We start from the raw sequence: 26,846 nt of genomic DNA on the forward strand, positions 1-26,846 counted from the left end.
CAGCAAAACTTAGTGTTACCTAAGACCGTGTCTCACAGTGTTTATAACAGTGCCTGGCCCAGCACTAAGCACTACATAAGTGCTAGTTATTAACGTTATTCCTTAAAACTATCCAGTAAGAAGAACCTGTAAGCAAAGTTATTCATCAGTATTAAAACTCTTATACCTTTACTGAAAACAAAGTGGATGTAAAAAAAATTAAAATCACAAGCGAAACATGCTTCCACTTGTAAGAGGCACTGCCAAGTTCACTGTGGAGTAAGGGATCCTTGCAAACTTTGCTGTTGTAGCTGATTACTTTTCTCTCCTCATGACTCAGCCTAAGGGATTGAGAGTAGGAGAGTCCTCAGCTTAATGCTCTGCCCAGTCAAAATCATATACACAAGGATAACCACAAAGGTTTTGAAATTGGGTTCCTGGTGTGTGTGTGTGTTTGTGTGTGTGTGTGTGTGTGTGTTATATGTTTATACATGCATATATTATATATATACATGTACAGATACATTATAGATACATATACATACATATATATACACACTATATATACATATTATATATATATGGCATTAGAGAAAATACTTCCTGCCATTATTCACTTATAGGTGTTTGTCAATGGCTTTCTAGAAGAATCTAGCTCTCTCAAAAGATCTTGGTGATTTTCTGGATCTTTAGTTATCATCTTGTCTCTATATGAAACTTCTATAGGAAGGTGTTGCTGCTGTAGGAACAGGTACATTCATATTCTATATGTATGTATGTATGTGTGTGTGTGTGTGTGTGTGTGTATATATATATATATATATATAGTATCTGTGTGTATGTTAACTTGTTCTTGCTCTCTCTCTCTCTCTCTCTCTACATATACTAAGGAGGGCACACTCCTCTAACAAAAGATGATTTAAAATTTATCTGGATCTATGACATTAAGACATTCCAATTGTATCTCATAACCTATGCAATTCATAATTGAGCCAATTAACTCAAAGCTAAGAATAATTAAGTAATTTGAGCCAATTTAAGTTTCATATGTAAGTGATCTTCAGAATTATAATACTTTTTGATTTCTTAGCAAAAGGGGAAACTTACATTCACAATGGGGAGAAATTACTATTTATAATAAATTACAATTTATTCTGAATAATTAATATAATCTATACATATTACAAAATGAAATGTGCATTTCCAAATGTTTCAAGAATGTCCAAGAGTGTTATTATATGTAAGAATTACTTAGCAGAAATTTAGAAAACCCATTCTGGAGCAGGAAAAAAGAACCATCACAGCAAAAACAAAGCACTCCTTTCAAATTTAGAAACCTTCCTTTCTGCTGACCTTCCAGAACCATCAGCCTGGTCACTGAAGTTGCTAATTGATATCCAAGCAACCAATTATTTAACGCACCTGTTCATGCAGCAACAACATGTTCCTACAGCAGCAACACCTTCCTATAGAAGTTTCATATAGAGGCAAGATGATAACTAAAGATTCAGAAAAATCACAAAGATCTTTTTAGAGAGCTAGATTCTTCTAGAAAGCCATTGACAAACAAGTATAAGTGAATAATGGCAGGAAGTATTTTCTCTAATGCAATTTTCCTGTTACTGCTTCCAGTCTCTTAAAAATCAAAATATAAGAGACTAATGGAATTTGGGCAAGAAAAAAAAATCAATGGAGCCCTGTATGCCTGAGTGCTTGCAGATGGACGAAAGAAGTTGCATGAAAAGGAACATTGTGATAATAGCCCTTCAGAAAAGGAGCACATTGCCAAGTGTATTAGTGGTAAAATAAGTGAGATCAGCCCAAGTTGTGAGGCTGGGGCATATATGGTCTGCTTTGAAAATATCATCAGCAGCAACAGCAGCAGCAGTGTCTCCTCAGACCAGGGATTTTTATCCCTTCTCTAAGCACAGTGCCAGGCACATGGAAAATACTTAAAAACTACTTGGTAAACTTGAAGAATTGTACTTAATTTTTTTTGAGGAGGGGATTGTACCAGGGATTGAGCTCAGAGGCACTCAATCACTGAGTCACATCCCCAGCCCTATTTTGTATTTTACTTAGAGACAGGGTCTCACTGAGTTGCTTTTGCTGAGTTGCCTTGCTTTTGCTGAGGCTAGCTTTGAGCTTGTTATCTTCCTGCCTCAGCCTCCTGAGCTGCTGGGATGACAGGTGTGCACCAGAGCACTCAGCTGTATTTACTTTCATTAGACATTTAAAAGAGAAAGTTACTATTCATCTTTTGTGATGTTACTAATAAACAAAATAGCTTCATAGAAACATTTGTGGCTGAGGATCATAATGTACTCCAGAGGACGAAGGAAATGAACCTTGGTGAAATTTTCTGAGTTTAGCTGAAGAAATCATTGTATTTTTCTTTAAAGAGAATTTCTTTAGCAACTGCTGTATCTGACTCAAAAAAAAAAAAAAGTTGCTATTGTCAGATCTTCATAACTACAACGAACAGAGCAGGTCAACTCTTTTTGCGTTTATTCCCTTTTTCCCTGTATATAAAATAAGATGAAAGGCAGTCAGGGAGCGCAGTGCTGCAGAGCACATGAGCAATTTATGCTGTTTTGGATTCCTTAGGTCCAGGACTTTAAGGGTGATGTACAGCTGGTGTTAGTATAGCTATTAGATTATATTACATTTAGCATTTTTTGGAAAGTTGCTTTTGCTGAGTTGCCTTGCTTTTAATTTTTAAATGTGTATATATTTTTTTAAAGACTTGTATTAGAAATGCAGTGTGGAATTCTGTCAGATATATTCTTTCTATGATGTGGTGACAGCCTTTGGGTAGCTTCTTTTTGCTTCCAGGTTGTGTCCTGTCTGCATCAAGTGAAGACAGTTTATGGACATGGAAGCACATCCATAAAATCTGGAAATAAGGGGCTGGGATGTAGCTCAGTGGTGAAGTGCTTGCCTCAAATGCTCAAAGTCCTGGGTTTGACAGTACCCCTGCCCCTTTATCCTGTGCCAAAAAAGGAAAGACAAAAATAAGCTTAGGAAACAAAGTTTCTGAGTTTTTCATTCTGTATTGTGGACAGGGGTGAGAGAAAGTGGATTTTCTCAGAAGATCCCATTTGTAGCCATAGCTGCAGCAGAGAAATGAAAGGTAGTGGATTCCTAGGGGTATCAAATGATATTCAAAAAGCTTGGAATTCTCTGTGGCTTCCTTTCTTTCAGGTTTTTTTCCTCCCTGAAAATTGGTCTCTTTTATATGTTCCTAACGCTGTGGTTTGAAAACACAACTTGCCTAGTTTTCTGTAGAGATAATGGCTCTCTGTTTTGAAGAGTCATTTGCTTACATACTGTGAAAAACTCAGACATTAGAGCTTACATTCAACCATCAGTTAAGATTCCATTCGTAGTAGAAATTTATATTACTTTAAAATATATTAAGATATTTCTAATTCTTGTTCTGCATAGACCATTCTTAAATACATGTGTATAAATATCAGAATGATTTTATAATAGTCAGGCAATGAATTCTTAAACTCTAGTTACTTTACATCTATAAATAATATTAAAATGTAAATATTTCTATTTTAAACTTTTCTTCATTTCTTAAGAAATTTTCTATTTTCATCCTTTCCATAGGCTTCTCATTTATGTTCTTACTCATTGTTGTTAGACCTATCGCCTAATCTAATACATATCACATAGTAGGTACTTAATAGAAATCTATGGAATGAGTGGAGGCTATGAGAGTCCATTTAGTGTCCTTGTGCTCCTTGTCCTTGGAAGCATGCCCCTTTAGCAGTCTAATTTTTATTTTCGCAAAGCAATAGGCATTTAAGAGTTGGGTCACACTCATCAGCTTGGTCCAGAAAATTCTGGAAGATAATGGAATTCAGATCACAGGCAATTTTGAGGAGCCTGGGTGATAACTACAGATTAGAAAAAGCCAGAAGAAAAATGCGAGAGAAGATTCAGTAATCCTAAATCTAAAGATTAACCCACCAAGTTGATCATTAAATATTTATAGAACACCCACTATGCCCAGGAAACTTTGATGCAAAGCCCCTTCCTGATATTTGAATAGCAGTGAGATGCTTTCAGATGTGGCCTACCTCCACAGAGCAGCCCTTTGTGTCTCACGCAGGAGAAATTGTCACACTGGCAGTAAGGCCCATAAATGTTTCCATAGGGAGACAGGTGGCAGATGCACTGCCCACAGTAGCAGTCACCCCTTCCACTGCATGAGGGGTGATCGGGGGCCTCCTTGCAGGAATCTGTGCTCAGTATGTCCTCGCCACACTCGCAGTGAGGGCCCATGTGGCCAGGGTTGCAGGCACACACCCCACACTGGAAGGAGCCGTTTCCATTGTGGCATTTGGAGCTGTTCACTTCCACTTCTTTCTGACAGTCACAGTGGCACTCCGGACTGATGAGTATTTCCAGGGTGTCCCCCAGCCCCACGGGCTTTATGATAATGCGCCTGCTTCTCTCACAGTTGGGTATGCTCACAGTCACGTTGAATGAAGCCTGGAAAAGAAAATACCAATTATCTACTTCCTCCGTCCACCAACCTGCAGGAGGTGAAACAAGGCCTTTCGGAAATCAGCTTTGCCAAAAGCGTTTATTAGGAAATCTTTGAAATTCTTGAAAGGAGCCCAGCTCCAGTAAGCTAAGCTAACCTCTGACCCATCTGAATATTTTTTCATACAGCTGAATTGTCCATCTACTTACTATGTCTCCCACCTTCATGTGCAAGCATTTCTTTTGGTGTGGGAAGAGGGTGCCATTGTTACAGACAGCTGTGAAGGACAGGTTGAGTCCTTCGGTGTCTCCTAATACTTCCAGTTCCACCTCAGACCGCAGTTCCTTGAATTAAGACATAAAGGGTTAAATAAATCACAACAAAAAGTACAACCAGAAGAGGAAACCGAGTCATTAAACTATAAATGAATAAAATTAAATTGGATCTAAAAGAAATTTACCATATAATTAATCAAGCAAGGAAATGACAATCAATATTGAATTTAAGACACCATTAATCATAAGATATGCTATTATCACATGATAAACTATGATAAAAATAACTCATGTGGTTCTGCATGACCTATGATAGTCATTAGTTTATCAATGCTCTGAAAATAATTCCATCCATTCTGAAGCATTTAGCAAATTCTCCTGCATTGCATAGTTTGGCATATAAAAGACAATTTTTTTTGCTTGTATCTTGATAATAAAATATAATAACAGTTTCCTTTACTTGTAAGTGCCTTCATTTCTTAGGTCCCATAAAGTAGCTGTTTGTCGATTTGTAAGAAATTCAGAATTGCAGCCATTCCTCCAACGAGAAATATTTACTTCACTGATATCAAATTTACACCCTGCTGCTCTGTTTTGGTACATTTCTGCATACATAATAACTTTCATCTCAATATCAACTCAGAGGACAAAGTTTTCAAAGATATTTAAAATGGCAATTAAACTTAGCACTTACATAGCAACAATGCATTCTAGGAGTTGAAGTGACAATGATCACAACTGTCAATAAAACTGTGTCATGACTTCCACCTGGCATGCAGTGGTTGAAAGGCACCATGAATTAACAAATCAATCCAAGATTTAGAGGTGGCAAAATGTAGGGGAAACTGCCTTAAAGTCATTATTAGAATTCATTGAGTGCCTATTGTACATTTAATGTAGAGTCAAGTCTAGGATGAGACTGGATTTCTGTTCTCAGAAGCTTATCATTTTACTCTTTCTATTTCTTATAAACTTACAACATCAATGTACATATTTTGGGGGATAAAACCAAATTATTAAAGATAAAAAACAATAAAAATAAATTTAAAAATATTATGAATTAAGTTAAACTTCAATTCATCTAAAAGGTTTTGAGTTCATATACCCATTTCATTGATAGCATTTTATAAGCATATTTAGCTTCAAACTTAATTTTGCTAACTTCAGAGTCAGATGACCCTGACTTCTCCAAATTCTGTTTATTGTGAAATCATCAAGAATTAAGACAAAAGTAGCATTGGAGATAGTAGCATAGTGAATCTCCGGGAGCTAAATGAGAAATGAAGGATGTGTCTATAGGTGACATCCATAATGAGGATCAGTAAGTGACATCATCTGACCTAACTGAAGGAAGTCTCAGCATTGATATGATTGAGAATTATTGCAAATTTGACCAGGAATATTTTAGTGTAAATTTCCCAAGGAAAGGGCATACATGTTAATTTGTATCTTTTATTATTTCATTCATTTGCTGATTGAAACATCTCCTAGGAGCCAGGACAACCAAAATAAACCAGTGGATTCCTTCCCAGAGTTTACATTCCAGTAGAGGAGCTTGCCCTTGGGATCACTGGTATTTCAGGAGCCTTTATTATGTGGTTGGGGAAGGGAGGAAATTAGCAAGAGATAGGCAGATGAATATACACCCAGTACTTAAAATTTTAAAAAATATCAATATGGCACCATAAAATACTCAGCTAATGTTTGTAGCCACAAACTATAAACACATCTGCCTCTGCCCTATAAGAAGTCAAACAGATGGATTTTATGTTTTCTCTCAATATAGTCTTTCCTTTTTTTTTATAGACTGAAAAAGAAATTCAGTCTGTAGGTCTCTATATTTTAAAGTCTTTTTTAGAATACATTTAAAAATAACGTAGTAGAAAAATAATTTCTGCTTTTGTCATGATTGATTACATACTTCATTCACCCTGAATCATAAAGTTCCAATAACTCTAGACCAAGATTGTTTAGTAGAAGAATAATGGATACTTAATGGTATTTTTGGGAGAGTAAAATGAGGACACAGATTCAATTCAAATGTTTAATGCCTTGAGTTCAACTACACTGTAACTTATGTGGTGACTTGGGACCATAAAGTGGGACATAACCTCTGGCAGAGCAAGCAGGGGCATGGATAGACTCGTCAGGTGGGAGGGGGAAATATTTTTGACTATTCACTGTTTTCTAATTTGCTTGATTTCTTTGGAGATGTTAGTGGGTAACACTTTGGAAAGTATTGGGTTAAAGAAAACAGAGAATGCTATAATCCAGTGAAGGATTGCTTTGTAATTTTATTTGATTCCACACATTAAAACTTTAATTACTGCATGAGAGGGAGGAAGGTTTTTATAGTGTTTTGTTGATGTGCTTTCCTGTCTGGAAGAATTTCAAGCATGAGCTAATGTGGTGATTAATTTTTGATGTGAGCTAAGAAAACAGAAATTTCTGAGGATCATCAGTGAGAAAAATCCCATCCTCTTAGAATTTAAATGGACACATCTTTATTTTATTCTCTGAGGAAATGAAATATTTGAAAAGGAATTTGTTGCTTCCTTCCCCTTCAAGTGAGTTTCAAAATTGGTGGGGTGATATGGAGAGTTTTTTTTTTTTTCAGAAAAATCATTGTGGAGGTTTTTTTTTTTTCAAAATATGTAGCTTCCACCTTCCCTTCAACTTCTTCAAAGTTAGAAACAAAGGAATTTGAGCCTGTTTTTTAAAAATCTTCTCAGATGATCCTGATATGTCATTTAGTTAGGGAACACTGGTTCAGGATATGCTGAGTATTGTACACTCACTAGGGTCATTTATTTGCAATTTTAAAACATCCAAAAATAGGAGAATTTTATTCGTTCATTATTATGGAAACGCTGCTTAAAGCAGATGCTGGAGCTTTACTGCTTCCTAAAAATTTACTTTTTCTGTGCCCTTCCTAATTTAGAGCTTCATCTACCTCTTTGTGGGGTTTTGTTTTTTCTTTTTTCTTTTTTTTTTTTTTACATTAAAGGCAAATAAAGGGGAATGATATTTAGGAACCAAAATAAAGAAGATTTGGCAACTGGGCATGGTTGAGTTAGAAAATGGGGGCAAAAAAAAAAAAAAAAAAGGAAGACAATAACCCTGTAGGTATATGTCTCATTTTAAGGGAGGAATTCTGTCCTCAGGACTAACTCATAGTCAAGGAAAAAAAAAACAAACCTACATACTTGTTAAACCAATGGAAATTTCCCTGGTTCACTAAAGTTGAGAGCCTTGAATGTGGCATGCTGGTATGCTTTTGGTATTTTGGTGTGTAGCCAAGAGTCTGTATTTTCATTAAACCCCTGGAGTTGGTTCCCTACATAACTCCTTCACTCAATGGCAATTTACAAGTAGATTTTTTTTTTCCTTTTTGGAGACTGAAGAGAGCTTGATTATATGACTCATGGAGTCTTTCTAGTCAACTTAAAAATTTTGCTGGGAACAGTGCTGCTGTGGGTTATTATGAAAACAACCTCAACTATCTCAACTTTCTGGCCGGGCTTGTGATTTTCTACCTACTGCTCCACTTTTCAAACTAAGTAAACCAATTTTAATATTTTGGCTGCATTCATACAGAGAGATTTTCTTTGGATCAAGACTCTTCAACAAATGAGAGTGAGTTCATTGCCTAAAACACATCTGAGTTTGTGAATACTAAAGAAATACAAAACAAGAAGCCAACTTCTTACAAAGTATCATACATACTTCATAAGCTGAGATAATGAGCTGGAGAATGTTTCCAGAGTCCTTCTGAAGCAGTCCCACTGTGGCTCCAGGAATAAGTTTTGCGTAATTCTGTAAACAGCAGCAGCAACAACAACAAAAGTCAGTCGATCTCTGTTCTCAGTAATTTAGAAGTGATAAGTGTGGGGTTCAGCTCTCAGACTGTGATCACCTCTATTTAACTGGCTGGTGAAAACAGACTCCTGATAATAAAAGGGGTGTTTCTCCTGAAACTGGAGCCCCTACATGCTGCTGCTTACTGGGCTCCGTGGGAAATGGATTGGCCAGAGTTGCTACTGGGAAACCTAGGGTTTGTGGTTGCCTTTGTCTAGGGCTGTGATTTGTATCCCGACAGGAGTCAAGTCTCAAATAATAATAATAATGTTTATATAATATCTTCCACTCCTAGAGCATCTGTTGTCCAAAAAATTTTGAGCACGCATCCAGGAACTTCCTTCTCATTTAGGAACCTTGAGGAAACCAAGGTTTGGCGCACAGAAGGGCAGTGAGGGCGTCAGGTTGCTCTGTAGGTCACTGGGTTGAGAGGGCCTAATGAGCAATCCCTTGCTGGAGGATGAGTGAATTTGGAGGCTTGCTGTTAACTCTCCCTTTCTTATTGGTAATCAGTGCTCCTTCAAGGATTTAGCACAGCCCTGGGTGGGTTGGAATTGCTCTCTGCCCATCATGATTGAGTGAGTCAACCTAGCTCTAAACCATCTGAGTTCTGTACTTACCTTGCTTCTCCTGAGATTTTCCACCTGAGGAGGACTCAGACCAGTTCATCAACTCTCTAGGTATTGAACACTGCCCGGGAATGAGGCATTGGGAAGAAGTGAATTTTCCAGAGAGTTGAATAGTATTCCTCTCTTAAGCTTTATGTTTTAAAACTTGGTTTACCTTCACATGAAATGTTTTCTATAGTGTGTGATAACATCCCTCTCTTCATGAGCAAAGACTTCCCAGTATGTTGAAGGAATACAGTTATACCTATCAATACGAACTATTGTTCTATAATCACCAAAGGCTTTCATCGTCCATGCAGAAGTCACACCACGTGGGCCCTGACTGCTGTGCTTCTGTTTCTTGTATTTTTCTTTTCTTTCTTTTTTTTTTTTTGGTACTGGGGGATTGAACTCAGGGGCACTTAACCACTGAGCCACAACCCCAGATCTTTGTGTGTGTGTGTGTGTGTGTGTGTGTGTGTGTGTGTGTGTGTGTGTGTGTATGTTTTATTAGAGATAGGGCTTCACTGAGTTGCTTAGTACCTCACCATTGCTGAGGCTGGCTTTGAACTTGCGATCCTCCTGCCTCAGCCTCCCAAACTGCTGGGATTACAGGCGTGCACCACCACACCCAGCTTGTATTTGTTTTTAACTTGTTTCTACCTTCTTGTCTGGCTCTAGCTATCAATGCTGACTCATTTACTGGTACACTCAACATCTTCTATTAAGTAGCTTAATATGCTGTGCTACATCAACAGATGACAGCACTGTCAGCTGCAGGCTTCTATGTTGCTGTGTGTTGTGAAATCAGATGACTGAGATTAACCAAAACTGTACATAGAAAAGAGTAAATAAGCTTTGAGTGATAGATTGAGGGCATCTCCTATGACTCCAACATAATCTTGATATTCTTATTCCATAGAAGAGTTAAGTAGTTTAGAAAACACACAGAACTAAATTAGAATCAATAATCATCATAATGATAGTGAAACTGAGTAAATAAATCAGGACAAAGGGAATGAAGGAGAGGAATGTCTGAGACCAGGGTGATGGCAGGACACAAAGGCATGCAGGAGGTCCCAGGCACTTGTTAGAGGTGGTCTTTCTACATGTCGTATGTGTAAAACAACGAGCTTCAGTTTTGATGTATGGGTCTTGTGATGTTCTGTTTATTTCAGCGCTCATGTTTGAAGTTGCTGGAAACCTGAACTCTCTCGAATGTGTCACATGCTACTGTGCTTTGACACCGCATCTTAATATTGAGGGGGCTGCAGTCAGTAAGTCAGGGAATGTGCCTCACCTTCATCCTTGCCCCACATCACTGCCTGTTGGCGGAAGGCCCGTTTCTTTTTCCCTGAGTCAGGTAGAACTTATAAAATATGAGGAAGGCATTGCTTCATGGACTTACCTCTTCAAATAAACACATGTCACAAAGGGCCATGAAGCATGAGACCTGTGGTTAACAACGAATACCTAAATTTAGGAACTTGAATTCCACTCAAGTGGAGCTGGAATGTGGGTAAATTTGACTGATCCCAGAAGAGTAGTCAGAGGGAACCTTTAGAGCTTGACAAAGAAAGGCTTAGACTCTTCTGAAAAGGAATTTCAAGGCTCTTAGCTTTGTATGCCACTGCCATCCTGGTGTCCCCAAGGATGCCACATCAGGGGTATTTTCTGCAAGCACTATTTCAAGAGACCTCCAAATTTGAGGTTAACTCTTGGCTAACAAAGCTGAACTTATCCACTTCCTAAAGCATAATTATGATCCTGCATGTGGTTTGACATTTGGCATTTGGCTATTAGGACAAGTGGTTAACATTAATCGCCTTTGCTGATTGCCACTAGAGCGAGAGTATAAAGGAGTTGGCAGCCAGTAGCAGGAACCAGTGACAACACTGACAATTGTACAGAGGAAAACTATTAATTAATTTCTGGATGCTGATCTCCCCCCAAAGCACTTAAAATAATTAACTAAAAACATGGACCATTTGGCTTTGTGGTCTAACACTGTGAAAAATTATACTTTAAATCTTGCAGTATTATGATTACTGTAAATATCATGTATCAAATGCCTTCCTTTCATTAAAGTCCTAAAGGGCTATTATAAATCGTCATGATTAAACATGCTTAATGTTAGAAAAAGGATGATTTTGCATGCCTGAGTAGGATGAATTACAGCATTGTGATTCTAAAAGATGATGCTTGGATATAGAAATGGTGAATGCTGTAAACACAAGGGTGCATGAGCTGATTAGAAATGCAACTCCTAGGCTTGGGCTTGAATTCTCTCTCTATTATCTTTCTGAAGATGATCTTAATTATCGATTTCTTCCACTCTTCCCTGCTATGGTACCCAGGAGTTCTTGAGTTGCTTTTCTTACTCACTCTTTCTGATTACCTTAATTTTCTTAACTTTCTTTGTTAAGCCCTATTTTATTGTTTACTCTGCTCCCATCTCAAAAAAAGACTGTCCAACAGTTTACATTTGCTCCCTGAAAATCTCCTTGTCAAGGATGGAGAATGAGTGCACAGAGGGTCATTTTGTGGGTAGGCATCAGAGGTTACAGAGGAGTGCTCTGAAGTTCACATCTGCACATTTGGGCTCGCCCTCAGAGACTGTCTCCAAGTTCAGTGCCACTCAGTGTTGGGTCGCCAGAACCAGCTGTCAGGTGTGCACTCCTCTTGGCTAAGGACAGAGCAATGTCACTACTATCACACTTTATCTTATACTCAGCACTGCTTCAAGCTCAGTGCTGTTTATTTCGAATAAACAAGCTTTAATAAATTACCAGTAGTAAAATGTGGCTTATTATAAACTGAGAATTGAGAGAATTTATGATGCTATATAATCTGCTCACAAATATTTCATCTAATCTTTCAAAGAATTTTTTTTTCCCCCTTGAATCTCTTTGGTCATTGGCTCCTATTTGTTCCTTTTCTATTTCTGGCTTTAATGGCAGTATAACACACATATATAGTGGGCATGTAAATAAGCAAGTGTAATGACCAAGTTCCTGAAATGGGTCATGAACTGCCTCCTGGAATCCTCTCTTGTACTATCTCCCAGTTATTACTCCTCTGGCTAAAAGGAGAAATAAAGGTCAGAACCACTGAAGCCAAGAGAGGTACCTTCATGGCCTTAATGTTAAAAAATGTATTAAGTAAGATACAAAAAGCACTACCTATAAAGGAAAAGATTAATAAATAATATTTAAGAGTAAAAATTCCATCTATAGATCCAATGCCATCCCAATCAAAATGCCAGCAAGTTATTTTGTGTATACGAACAAACTGATTGTAAAGTTTATAGAGAGGCAAAAGGCCCAGAGTAGCCAACTCCATGTTAAAAGAGAAGAACGAAGTTGGAGGACTGATACCTGACTTTAAAACTTATTATAAAGCTACATTAATCAATGATGTTGACAAAAGAATAGGCAGATAGATCAATGGAGCAGAAGAGAGGGACCAGAAATAGACCCCCATAAATACAGTCAGCTGATCCCAAATGAAGTAAAAAGGCAACACAACAAAAAAAATCTGTTCAACAAATGTTTCTGGGACAATGGGACACTCACTTGCAAAAGCAAAAACCTAGACATAGACTAGGCACCTTTCTCAAAAGCACGTCAAAACAAATCACTGATTTAATTAATAATTGCAACACCATCAGACACATAGAAGATAATATAAGAGAAAATCTCAGTGACCTTGAGTTTGGTGATGACTTTTTGGATACAATACCAAAGGTGAGATCCATGAAAGAATCAATGGGCTAGGCTTAAAAGACAAGACACACACTAGGAGAAGACATTTGTAAAAGATATCTGATAAAGATCTGTTCCCTAAAATACACACAAAACCCCTCTTAAAACGCAAAATGAGGCAAAGACCTTACAGACACTTCACCAAAGAAGATATCCAGATGACATATAAGCACATAAAAAGATACACTACATGACAAATCATGAGGGAAATACAAATTAAATAACAATGAGATTCTGAGAATGGCCAAAACAGAACACTGACAATACCAAATGTTGGCTAGGATCTGGAACAACAGGAACTCTCATTTATTGCTGGCAGATGCATTGGCAGTTTCTTACAAAACTAAATATACAATATATAAGATCCAGCATTCAGTCTTTGTTATTTACCTAAAGGAGTTGAAAAGTTACATCCTCACACAGATATTTATTTATAATTACTCAAACCTGGTAACAACCAAGATATTCTTCATAGGTGAATGGAGAAATAAATTTTGGTACATTTAGACAATAGACTGTTTGTTATTCAGCACTAAAAAGAAATGAGCTATCAAGCCCTGAAAAGACATGAAGGAACCTTAAATGTATTTTACTAGGTGAAAGAATCCAATCTGAAAAGGCTACATAATGGATTATTTCAACTACACGACATTGTGAAAAAGGAAAAGTATGGATTCAGGAAAAAGATCAGTGGCAGTCAGAGGATAGGAGGGAGAGAGGGCTGAATAGGCAGAGCACAGAGGATTTTTAGGGTGATGAAGCTAATATATACCAGAATCATGAATACATGCCATTCTGCACTTGTCAAAACTCACAGATTGTGCTATACTAAGAGTGACTCCTAATGTAAATTATGGACTTGGGATGATAATGATGTATCGACATATGTTCATTGTTTTTAATGGATGTACTGCTCTGATGGGGGATGACAACAGGGAAGGCCATGCATGTGCCGGACAGGGGATACATCGGAAAGCTTTGTACCTTCCACTCAATTTTGCTGTGAACCTAAAACAACTCTAAAAAAAATTAAGTTTATTTTCTAAAATTAAGAATTTCTGTTCTCACAAAGATGCTTTCAAGAAAGTGTGAAGAAGCAATTGAGTAGGAGAAATGTCTGTAGCACATGCGAATGACAAAGGACTCAATGCCAGACTATCTAAAGAACTACATATCAACAAGAAAAAGACATCTTGATAAAAATAAACATGCAAGTGGCAAATAAATATATGAAAGTGTTCAGCATCATTAATCACTAGAGAAACATAAATTAAAACATTCACATCTTGCCAATATTTTAACCACTAGAATAGTTTCTTTGATATAAGATGTTTTCTTTGATATAAGGAGGCTGATTCATAGTGGGATAGGGAGGGGGAGCATGGGAGGAATAGACGAACTCTAGGTAGGGCAGAGGGGTTGGAGGGGAAGGGAGGGGGCATGGGGTTATTAATGATGGTTGAATGTAATGATCATTATAATCCAAAGTACAGGTATGAAGACACAAATTGGTGTGACTATACTGTATATACAACTAGAGATATGAAAAATTGTGCTCTATAAGTGTATTAAGAATTGTAATGCAGTCTGCTGTCATACATAAATAAAAAAAATTTCTAAAAAATATTTATTTTTTAGTGTAGTTGGACACAATATCTTTGTTTTATTTGTTTGTTTTTATGTGGTACTGAGGATCGAACCCAGGGCCTCGCATGCACTAGGCAAGCACTCTACCACTGAGGCACAACCCCAGTCCTAGAATGGTTATTTTAATTTTTATTTTATTGATACCAGAGATTGAATCCAAGGTTGCTTAACCACAGAGCCATGTCCTCAGCCCTTTTTATATTTTATTTAGAGAAAGGGTCTTTCTAAGTTGGTTAGGACCTTGCTAAGTTGCTGATGCTGGCCGTGAACTTGCCACCCTCCTGCCTCATCCTCCCAACCTGGAATTACAGGTGTGGGCCACCATGTCCAGCCTAGAATGGTTAAAATTTTAAAAAATGGACACTGATTGCATACACTTGTAGGGGAAGCATAGCTGGTAGTTACTACTAGAGCCCAACATAAGCATAACCTATGACATAATAATTCTACTTTGAGGGAAGTACATCCAACAGAAATGGGCCCACAGAATGTGTGACTATTCTGGAGCAAGTGCATAGAGAAGCATTTTTTGATGATATTTTCAAGAAGGTTCGGGCTGGGTAATCAAGATGTTACTTAAGTAATTCTGAAAGGGGCTCAGATCTGTCAAGGACTTGGTTGCAAGGAGTAATCAATGCCTATCTGATTCCCTCTACCTGAGGATAGAGCCAAGAGAGGTATCAGCAGGCAGAGTTCAGCTCTCAAAGGCATCTCATCGGCCTCTTCTGTCTCTCCTTTTCCTTAGGAACAGCTAAGTGCCCCTGAGCTGAAATTACTAATTTAGGGGGCCTTGCAATAGGGCCGAGTGGTCCTGACATCCCCAGGTACCTACTGCAACCTCAGAAACCACAGCTCCCAGCTTCCAGAGCATCTGTTGTTGTGGAGACCCTGGGTGGCCTTGGGGAAGTGGCAGGAATGAAAGGGGAAGGACCACACTGCTCAGGTTCTGCCTGCAGTGCTGGTTGGGGGAGCCCACACGTAGACAGGGTTAAAGATGTCCAGAGTCTCCCACGTTGCTGGGAAAAGAGTAACTAGGGCTCAAATCCATGCCTGGCAGTGTCATCCTCTCATTCTTCTCAGGCACTCTGTTATTTAAGTATCACACTATCCCTGTTTTAATGCCAAAATTTGGAGGCCCAGAGAATTTAGTTAACTTGCCTGAAGTTATCTCCCCCAAAATTGATCTGAACTCACTTCTGCCAGTAACAGGTCTCTGAATCAGATCACTCCTGTTAGTGAATACAATCTGGGTGGCTTATGAAGTTTATTATTTCACAGTTCTGGGGTCTAGAAGACTGAGATCAAGGTGTGCGCAGGGCCAGGCTCCCTCTGAAACCTGTTGGGAAGAAGCTGTCCTTGCGTCTTTCTAGCTACCTATGGTGGCAGAAGTCTCCTCCTCGAAGTTTCCTGGATTGTAGATGTATCCCTCCAATCCCTAACACATTGTCACATGGTATTCCAAACTGGTTATATTAAACCTAGGGTCTATCCTATCCAGTGTGACCTCATGTTAACAAATTATATCTGCAATGACGCTATTTCCAAATAAGGTCATATCTGGGGTACTGGATGTTAGATTTTAACATGTTTCTTTGGGGGACAGGCTTCAATGTATAACACAGGAATAGGTTGATTTCTTTAATCTTCTGATTTCTTTAACTTTATACCCCTAGTTTAAACTGGACAGGTGAGTACCTTGCCCAGGCACAGATGTCATAAAGTGGTAGAGACAGATCTTGACTCCAAGATTAGTATCCTGTGTTCTACCAGGTTCCTGTAGGAGGAACTGGCAAAAATGCCAGCATCAAGTGAAAATGAGAGTTTCAGTAGAAAGTTAAGATAACGATGTGTTATATGTACATATAGGGACTCTCTGGGATTATAGGACACTTCTACCCAAAGCAAAAAGAAAGGAAGAAAAAGGGTTGTGATTATAATAACTTTCAAATTCAAAGCCTACACCTTGAAAGAAATGCAGGAAGTAACAAATGCACAGAGACAGAAAAAAGAAAAGAAAAGAAAAGAAAAAGTCCCAGGGGACTCTGCTGTGCTATTTATCTGGTCAGGGGAAGACAGCTCTTTGCTGGTGAAGCTCACTTTTGTGGAGAAGAGTTCTTCCATAACTGGAGCGGGCAGGGTTTTCTAAAATAAATTCTTCTGAAGGCAATCAGAAGGCTTTCTTCCCATGAGGTCTTTCATTCTTGTGAGGTTTATTTCTCTGGTTCTCATCATGTTCATTATCGGTGGTAAATGCAGGGCTCCTGGTATTATGCAAAAGTTTACCCCCAGGCTTGACTGCGTTACTAGGACACCCAAGATTCCAAAAAGAACCTGTAATTGTTTCTGGCACAAGGGTAGTGGGAATGTCTGTCTCTGGTTGCATGATATCTGCTTTGCCTTCGGGCTTTCAATTGTCAGCATTCCGTAGTAGGGCAGGTAGCCTGGGAGTGTGCTAATTAGATCAGGTGCTTGATCTTGAAGTCTGCACCAGCAACGACTAGGTAGTCGTCTTTGGAACTTTGAGCACTACCTGTCTTTCTCCCAGTCTGCACAGAATGTAATTATCTTGTCAGCCAAGAAGCTGTAGTGTACAGCTGAATGAGTGCTCAGCGGCAGTAACAGAGTGATAAGGGAAGACGAATGGACCCACAATGCATGACTGCTCCGAGACAACAAATGCACAGAGAGGCATTGGAGAATAGAGACTCAGAGAACAAAGAGGCTGGGTTGAGTATTTGTTACTGAGGATACTTCAGAGCTTCTCTTAATAAGATTACCCTGCCTTTGCAGAGAGATTGTGGATCTTTGCTGGGGAAGGCAAGTTTCTCATCTGGAGAAAGCCCCTTTAAAATGGAAGCAATGTAGGGTTTGGTAGCCGCCTATGTGCTTTGCAAACCAACAGCAGATAATAAAATTTTGAAGGATGATAGTAGAAGACGATGAAGGGGATAAGAAAACAGCAAGCAGGTGTGTGTGCAAGGACTGCTAAGGAGCTATCAGCCCTCGATATTCCAAGTGTGGCAGGTGGATTGGCAGCATCAGCATCTTCCTGAAGCTTGCTTAGAAATGCAAAATCTCAAGCCCCGGTCTAGACCTCCTGAATAAGAATCTACGTGTTTATAAGCTCCTGGGATGGGTGATTGGATATGTCAGAAGAGCTTAAAAAAAAATATATTGGTGCCTGGTTCTCAGCCCAGGGGATGATGATTTATGGATCTGGGAATAGTCTGGGCATTGGGTTTTTAAAAAGTTTGCTAGATGATTCTAATAGGCAACAAAGTTGGAGAATTGTAGGTGTACAAGGGTCTGACCAAGAAGAATTGTGGAAATTTAGAAATTAAGCATTATTCTTTTAAACCTTAGTACCCATAATTCATATAGAGTTTTCAGCCTGTCATACACCTATGACATTGACACTCAGCAACTAAAGTGGTATTTTTAAATGTCTGTGGCCCAGGGATTTGCACCAAGCTTTCTTTCCTTGGCCTTCAAGATTGAGGGGTCTGCTTCCAGCCCCCCTCTCCCATTTCATCTCCTTCTATCCTTGCTCATTTCAAGCTGACTGGCCTTTTTCCAGTTTCTCAAACATACCGAACACAGCATCCTTTGCTGGCTCAGGGCCTTTGCACATGACTTCACCTCTTGAAAACACCTCAATCTTTAGGTTGCTGCCTTATTATTACTTCTTGAAAGGAGTCTTTCCAAAAAATCTCATCCAAGGGAGGCTCACTCTTGCCCCATTGGTATTCTCAATTAATTCACAATACTTTCCATTTCTCTGACAAGACTATTAAGGTTATTTGGTTATTTGTTCACTAATTATTTCTTACCTATTTTTATGCAATAGACTAAGCCCCTGAAGACAAACTAGGATTTGATTTTTATTCTCCCAATGCCAAGCTCAGTGCTTTGCACACGGAAAGCACAAAAAATGAAAGTGAATGGACTAAATGGATGAAAGCAGGGATCAGCAACTATGGCCTGTGGACGATATTTTTCCTCCACCTGTTTTTTGTAACTACACTCATGCGTTTGTTTATGGTCCCTGACTCTTCATGCAACATGGTAGAGTTGAGTAGTCATGATAGACACCATATGGCCCTCAGAGCTTAAATTACTATCTGACTCTTTATGATATACTACAGATAAAACACAGCATGCCTGGTTAAGTTTGATTTTCAGAGAAACAATGGAAGTTTTTCTGGTATAAGTGTGTCTCCAATATACCAAGGGGCACACATATACTAAAAAGTATTTGTTGTTTACTTAAAATTGAAGCTTAAATGGGTATCCTATATTTTTGTGTGTAAAATTGAACAACTCTACAGAATAAGTAGATCAGCCACTGAATTAATAAAGTGTGCACAAACTATTCAAATTCAACAAATGGCTTTCAAATTTTTTTTTTGCTTTCTTTCTGAAGATTCAGTATTGCAGGGGCAATAAGATATTAAATTATGCTATAATTAATATTAGCCCCATTTGTAGCATATTTGGGGCTCTCAGATAGTTGAGCATGGAATTAAAATATATAATACTCCCAAACTTTATGTTAAGGAGGTTGTCAATTTAATTTGTCCTCTGGGTGTTAGTTATTGCCATCTGTGGCTGTTTTAAAGGCTGTACCATGTGGATAATACTTGATTCCAGCTAGACTCTTGCGTTGTGGTCCAAACTGGGGTGTGTTGCCTGTAAACATAGCTGTAATTTGAGTCTCACAGACACTGACACATATGTGGAGTGGCCAAATGCAACTTGTGAAAGGCTGCAGGGGTACATTAGCGACTGAACCAGGAATCCTCTCTTCCTGTGGTACCCAGAGAAAGTAAGGAGAAGAGTGATTACAGTTTTGAGCACTTGCAGTTTAGAGACTATTCACAGATGTTAGAGCCCTCACCAACAAGGGGCACTTTCCAAGATAAGAAAATGATACTCAAAAATCATGTGTTGTTTCTATTGAAGTAGAACATGGATATGTAAAAAAGTTACCACCATGTATCTTGTGAGTATGTTAAAGAGCAACCACCCAGGAGGTAAAAGTGAAGTACATGCACAGGTTTGGGGCCTGGTGATTCGAAGAGGGCAAGTTCGTGTTTACTTGAAAGCAGATACCCTCTACGCATGGCAACTAGGTTTGTCATTTTGTAGGATGACCTTGACTTCATCTAAAGTTATTCTTGTTACTAAAAATAATTGATGTATAACTGAATACAATTTAATTTTTATGCCATTCTAACACTATAACTACATAAATTCATTAAAAATTTGAATGTACTTACTATGTACAGCATGATGCCAATTATGTTAAAATATGTAAATACATGCAAAGAAAAAGACAGGGAAGAATTAGTCTAAAAATGTCAACAATGGTTAGCTATGTCTAAGGGGGTTAGTTTATGACTGATTTGTATTTTCTTCCTTATGCTTTTTAGTATTCTATTCCCACTGCATTTTTTTTAAACAAATGACATGTGTTAATTTTGTAACCAGAAAAAGTAACTGAAGTTTGTTTTGTTTTGGCCACATTTCTACTGGTGGGAGAGTAACTGAAATAATCCTTTTGGAAGGCAACTCAGACAAACCCAGTAAAATGGAAGATGCCATTCCTCTGTGACCCAGGAACATCACTTATAAATGTGGATCTTTGACAAGAGAATATGAGTGCAAGGGTATGCACAACTGCAATATTTACAGATCTACACAGTTGGAAGTGACCCAATACCCTCAATCACAGGAAGAATCTGTTGTGGTACCTATGCTGATCAGAGCATGCACAGTAGCAATCCACGGGGGCTACTGGAGTGTCCATGGGTGAGCCTCAAACTCAGAGCATCAGCTCAGTAGTGCTAATGTACTTAACACCACAGAGCTGTATGCTTAAAAATGACTAAAATGGCAACGTTTGTGCTATAAATATTTTACCACAATAATAAAATATAATAAAAAAATCATTAGAATTTATAATAATACCCCTTCTCAGGATCAGTCACTGAATCAAAGCTGGCAGTGATCGAGTCCAGATTTTTAATAGTCAAAATCAAGTTGTAGAAATAATATGTAAATTAAGCTTATAATTAAACTTGTAAGCCATAACTACACAATTATTTTTGGCTGTATAAATGTTTTTAATAGCAAAAAAAAAGTGAGAATGGTGAGTACCAAGTTGAGGAAGCTGGTTACCTCTATGGAAAAAAGGGAGGCATAAATGGGCAGCTATACTGCAGGAAATTGTGATGTTTTCTTTCTTTAAAAGGCCTGAAGCATATATGGTGGCAAAAGGTTAAGATTTGAAGAAACTTGGCAGGAGGTATTGGGTGTTGCTTATCTTACTCTGTTTTTTTTTTTTTTGTATGCTCAAACTAGATCATCATAATAAATCTATAGCCTTTGTCGGTTCCCATGGCCCTTTGACTGGAACTAGAGAGAGTGATTACTGGAGACGGTAGCAGTTTTAGACGGTTGGCCAAAGACTTAATGCTCCTTGGCTGTGTGGCCTCTTCTTACTACTCAGAGCTTAAATAATCCATAGGGCAGAATCAATTGTCTCTTTTTTTCCAAGTCAACACATGTTTAAATTGCTCTATTCATCTAAATTAACAGCAATAGTAAAGGACCCTAGGTCAAGTGTTTCCTGGCCTTGAAAGGACTCTGTCATGGAAAGGAAATTCATCTGTTGGTTCATCTGTCAGGCAGCTCTGCTCCACCCTTGGGCTCTGTGCTTTTAAAGTGAAGCTTAAAGTTGGTTATTTTATTTTAAAGGCTGTTGTGTTTGGGAGTTGGCCTATGCTTTCCCTACAACAGCCAGGGTCCAGCTACAGTTTATCTCAGCTATAGACTCAAATTGTCTGGATCCAAATCTTGGTTCTCACAAGTAACTTTCTTTGCTATTTTAGGTTCCTATAGCCATAAGATAGAGATTAAATGATAAAATTAGTGTCACACTCTTAATCCCCACCCAATAAGCTCTCTGCAAACATCCCCTACTATGCTGTTATTAACACAGTCATTGTTGCATATCATCTCTGGCCCTCTGTCTTCACCCGTGTGAAGTGAAGGACTTAGTTCAACATGATGATACTATTAGCCTCAAAAGCAGTTTTATGGTTGCCAATTAATCTGCTGCTCCAGAATCAAAGGGAGTAACAACACTGACACACATGAATACTCTGGGTCCCCAGCAAATCTCTACCATGGTGTTTTATAGCAGAACATTGTCTCTAAAATACCCATATTCTGTTTTTTTTTTTTTTTCAGACAAGTTATTGGTTTCCAAATCTGTAAATGCTCCATGAGGATCCTTGAGGCAGGGACTGTGTCTTATTGTCCACTATAATCACCAGTGCCAGCTTGATTATGGGAGGTACTTGTGAGATATTGGATGAATGAATGAATGAATGAATGATTGAATGACTATGCAGTTGGTAGCATCTTGCTGCAACGATACACTGGATATTGCAGGCATTGTGTGAATCCTGACACACTCAGATCGTGTATTGATAAAATATCATATTTCTACATGGGTTGGCCTAAGAGGGTATCTCATGAAGGCCTTCCTTTAAATCTGTCCCTTCTTCTTACTGAGTGCGTATTTTCTGGATTATGAGGATTTGTGTTCTTTAGGAGAAAAGTACCACGTGTGATTGAAGTGGTGAATACTGATGATTTTTCATGGGTGGGATTTGCTAATTAGCCTGGAAAACACTCCCAACAACTCTGAATGATAATCTGAGGATAGGAATTTCATTTCCAAATCCTCCCTTTCTGAGGGATGTTTTCACTAATGAGGAAAGTGTAGGCAGCTGGCACTTCTCAGTCTTTCCTCCCAGATACCATCAATTCAGGAGAAATCAAAATCTTTTTCATTACATTTGAATAAAAAAGCAATTTCTTGCCAGGCACAGTAGCACACACCTATAATCCCAGTGAATTGGGGGGAGGCAAGACAGGAAGATTGCAAGTTTAAGACCACCCTTATCAATCGCAAGATTGTCTCAAAATCAAACATAAAATGGGTTGTGGATATAGCTCAGTGGAAAATTACTCCTAGGTTCAATCCCAGATGATTTTATTTTCACTAAAATCATCCTTTTTTTTTGTCTCTTGCTACAGTGTAAAGTTCAAAGAGGCAGAAGAAGGAAGCAGGGTGAAACAATAATGAGCTTATTGTTTCCTGAAAAATTGAAACTTGAGTACAGTGTATAATTTTCATGAGCCACAAAAGAACATTGGCTTGTGGCATATTGTGGCTGCTCTTCCAGCTTGTTTTTAGATCTAATAGTCTGATGATGGTGGGTAATTGCTCAGGGGTTTTCCTCTCGTGGCCCAGTAGCAAGGCTGTGGAGCTTCTCCAGCAGGTTGTCTTAAGATAGATGGCAAAGTGTTGCTTTCCTCTCTGGTGCCATCGGGTCCCGAGTGGAAGGTGGAAGAAGGAACAGCCTCATCTATAGAGGGTTCTAGTAATGGCTAGGTGCCCTCCAACTGCTCTGTGTGCCTGGGCTTCCTCAACTTTGGTAAGTATTTATCACACAAAACCCTCAAATCACTAGTTAGAATATTTGACCCAATTTTAGAAAAGGTCAGGTGCTTTTATTGAACTTTTTATTCATTCAACAAACACCCTGTGTATCAAGAATTGCCTCGAACAGTAGGATGAGCAAGACCCACCATACTCCCAATAATTAAGGTGATAATTGAGGGCTTTTTGTCTTAGGAAAAAAAGAGCACTTTGATGGTGTAAAAATCTGTTTGTACCCTTGTTTTCCCATATTTTAGAAACATCACTCTGTCCTAACAACCACAGAAACAAGACACTCTGCAGCCCAATTAGAAGTTGAAGTAAATTGGAAGTAACTATCTCAATGAACTTCTTGTTTATTTTCTGGGTGCTGGGTTTCCACAACACGTCATCAACACCAGGTCATATAATAATTATTGCTATTAACTTCATAAAAATCATATTTTCCAGCCAGATGCAGACATTTTGAAAAGATATAGGATATTGTAAAGTCTTGCAAATAACCCGAGGTAATTCATAACATGATTTGATGATGTAGTGAAGAACAGTGATTTAATTGCTTTTTATCTCACTATCTCACTAGGAAGGAAAGACTAGTCAAATTAGACAGCTGGGGTTTAGTGGCCTGATACTATCTTAATGTAAATTAACAGTAAACATTTAAAAACAACGGAGAAGATATAAACATTTTTTTAACTTGAGTAATTGAATCCTGATTCAAAATGGTATTTAGCACTAGAATGTAATATACTACCTACTGCTCACTCAATTATCTATCATTATCTTTTGAACCCTGTAATTGGACAAACAGGAAACTATTCATAATAATAAGTTTGCTCAAAACCATCAGTTTGCAGGAGTCTGGGGTGCACACTGTAGTCATACTGCTGAAGATGAAACTGCTTACTGTACCCTTTCCATTGTTTGTTCCTCTGTTACAACAACATAGAGCAACACTGTGCACCTGGGCAATCCAAAGCATCTTACCAAAATTATTGGAAAAAAAAAAAAGGTCATTTTTCCTGCATTCCATGAGTGGGCAACATAAATCTTATGTGCTGCAAGACAGAGCCGCCATTGAACCTGATCATCCCCTGCCCACTGCGCAGGCACCGAGCTACACTTAGCACAGAACTCGGTGAACAACTGGCCTTCTGGAATCTTCATTAGATCTCAACACTTAGTTGCTTTATTTATCCTATCACTGGCTTTATTTTTCATTCTTTGGTGGTTATTTTCCTTCTATCCAAACACCAGTTTGCACCGGACTCTTGCACACCTAGGGCTCCTTCTAAGAGATTTAAATTGAAAGGCAGCACAGGCCATTATTGGTCTATTTTCAGTTTTCATTATCAATAAAACAAGAGATCAGCATTTTCATGCTGTGTGCAGCCTTCAGGGAAGTGCAATGTTGCTGTCATTATCTTTAGACCAGGCTGCCGCCTGGCCCCGCTAATGCAGATGAAATGATGAGCCCATCGGAATAAAAATAAAATAATGAAACAACTAGAGTCATAGAATGAGTTGCCGACCGGGTCTGCTGCCTGGCTTCCTGAAAGTGTCCCTTTGAATTTAGTGGAGCCTGGATGGCAAAGACCATGGAACATGACAGAACATAAATTCGCCTCATAATGAGATTAGTAGGCAGGCAAAATAAATGTCCTGCTGTTACATTACAGGCAAGCTTTAATCTGGTGTTTTCCTTGGAAATGATCATTTCTTTTGCAACAGGGGAACCGTGGATACAACTAGCTTAAATCCAACAGATACTGTTTTGCCACATAGTTATTTTTCATCTTCCTCTGTCTTTTTAATAGCAGTTCGGGGGAGGCGTCTAAATGAGTTGTGAGTCTTAAAGACTATTACCAAAGTGAATTATGGGAGTCTGTGTTCATGATCATCAATCGTGTTCCCCAGACTCCCCTTCGAAGACAAGTTGTACGTGGCTCCTACTCCCACTTCTGAGCTGGAGCCTTGCTGGGGAGGAGGTGTTGTAACCCCCAGGGTCCTCTCACTTTAGCCTTAAGGATCTAAGGCAGAATAGACTCACTATTGTATTTAGGGCTATTAAAAAAATCTTTACTGCAACTACTATTTAAAACCAGTGGAAACAGGTATCACATAATATAGAGCCTTAAGAAAATGCCCAGATCAGGTGAACCCACATGGTCTCTGAGCAGCTGGATTGCAAGGGACTTCCTTGGTTTGCAGCAGAAGGCAATCTCACCTGGGAGTACAATACCCTCCTCTCATTAAAAATGCAAGATAGCATCTCCTCCTGGATCCTTTCTACAGAACCTGATGCAAGTTCATGGCTGAACTGTGCTTGGTAGTGAGTACATTTAATCAAAGGCTTCTGCTAAATAATCTGAGTTTTCCCAGCCCTGTGAACTCACCAAATAAATTAAGAGGTCCTTTCAAAAGAAATAAGAGGTCAGACTCTAGATTTAGGAGTATCTGACACTTCTGCATAAATGGCACAGATAATTTGATTTCCCCACGTTTTCTTTGGCCCATTCTAAAGTCTCCTTCTTCTCTGTGAAACTGCAGATTATGAGTAGATCATTTCTTAGTACCTCAATTGACATCATTTGACATATATTTTTTCTTAGGCTGGAAAGAAACCATAGAAGTCTTTTACATTTGCATATATGTTTTGCTAATCTTTTCTGTTGTTGTTTTCAATGGACCTTTATTTATTTATGTGCAGTGCTGAGAATCGAACCCATGCTTGCCTCACACATTAGGCAAGTGTTCTACTGTAAGCTACAATTCCAGCCCCTGTTTTACTGTTTACATGGTGGCTTACAAACATCATTTCACCTAATGATACAATTCCCTGTCTTTATAGTTTAAAGCCTTAAACTATAAATTGGAAATTTAATGGAGAAATGTCAAAGAATTTAAAGCCAATTCTCCTCCCACTTTCATTATTTTCTCTGTTCTGTTAACTCTCTTCTCATCAGATGCAATAGTTGAAGAAGAGATAGACTAATTTTCCTCTTGGCAGGTGGTCCTGTGTTTACTAGTACTTTATTCCAGCTCACCTTTTTTTATTTTCATAACTTCCATGTTCTACCATGTCTGCCCTCACTCTCCACCACACCTCTGTTTTCTCATTTAAACTACAAGGTATAAATGAATCTACTTTGTCAAGTGCCCAGTGCATCTGGTGTGTATTAGGATTATCTAATGGCCTTCCTGTGTGTTGAACTCAGAGATAGTTTCATGACATCATCTCCCTGAAAGAATTTCTTAGATTTGTTTGCTTACCTCATATAAATGAACTTGTTCTTGGGTTACAGCAAAGATCAACAGCATGTTGTTTTGCACCAGTTTATCAATGAGTTGTCCAATTGTTGGATATTCCTAAAAGGAACATATAGATTTTAAGTATCACCTTAATAAAATAATATAGAAAAATATTTTACTAAGTTAGACATTTCACTGCTCACAGGTCTTATTATAATATCACTCTATGTAAACAAATACACGATTAGCATTTTTGATTAGTTGCTTCAATAATTGTTTCCTAAATCTTAGGAGTTCAATTAAATCCTAAGAGTCACTTTCTGTTAATGTAGTGTATTGTGTACAATTTGCAAGATCTCTTCTTACAGCATGTCATATTTTCAAGGTTAGAGACACATTTCTTCTCCTGATGCTACTGGTCAGCAGGTAAGAATATTTGGGTGGGGA

The 26,846-nt window shown here is 38.4% G+C and overlaps 1 protein-coding gene across 4 annotated transcripts in view; it reads right to left on the bottom strand.

Annotated features, from left to right (window-relative positions):
* Positions 1 to 26,846, bottom strand: part of Itgb6 (integrin subunit beta 6) — a 74,504-nt gene that overhangs the window by 29,127 nt on the left and 18,531 nt on the right. For all 4 annotated transcript variants that reach the window (XR_005737970.2, XM_078017466.1, XM_021730299.3 and 1 more), the window contains 4 exons: positions 26,421 to 26,516; positions 8,482 to 8,571; positions 4,690 to 4,824; positions 4,071 to 4,485 (listed from right to left, as the gene is read on the bottom strand). Coding sequence is in view for 3 of the 4 variants with exons in the window: in XM_078017466.1 (XP_077873592.1) it covers positions 4,071 to 4,485; positions 4,690 to 4,824; positions 8,482 to 8,571; positions 26,421 to 26,516 (736 nt within the window). In the remaining variant the exon portion in view is untranslated. The remainder of the gene's footprint in view (positions 1 to 4,070; positions 4,486 to 4,689; positions 4,825 to 8,481; positions 8,572 to 26,420; positions 26,517 to 26,846) is intronic.

The sequence above is a fragment of the Ictidomys tridecemlineatus genome, chromosome 7, assembly GCF_052094955.1.
Source record: "Ictidomys tridecemlineatus isolate mIctTri1 chromosome 7, mIctTri1.hap1, whole genome shotgun sequence".
NCBI classification, from domain to species: Eukaryota; Metazoa; Chordata; class Mammalia; order Rodentia; family Sciuridae; genus Ictidomys; species Ictidomys tridecemlineatus.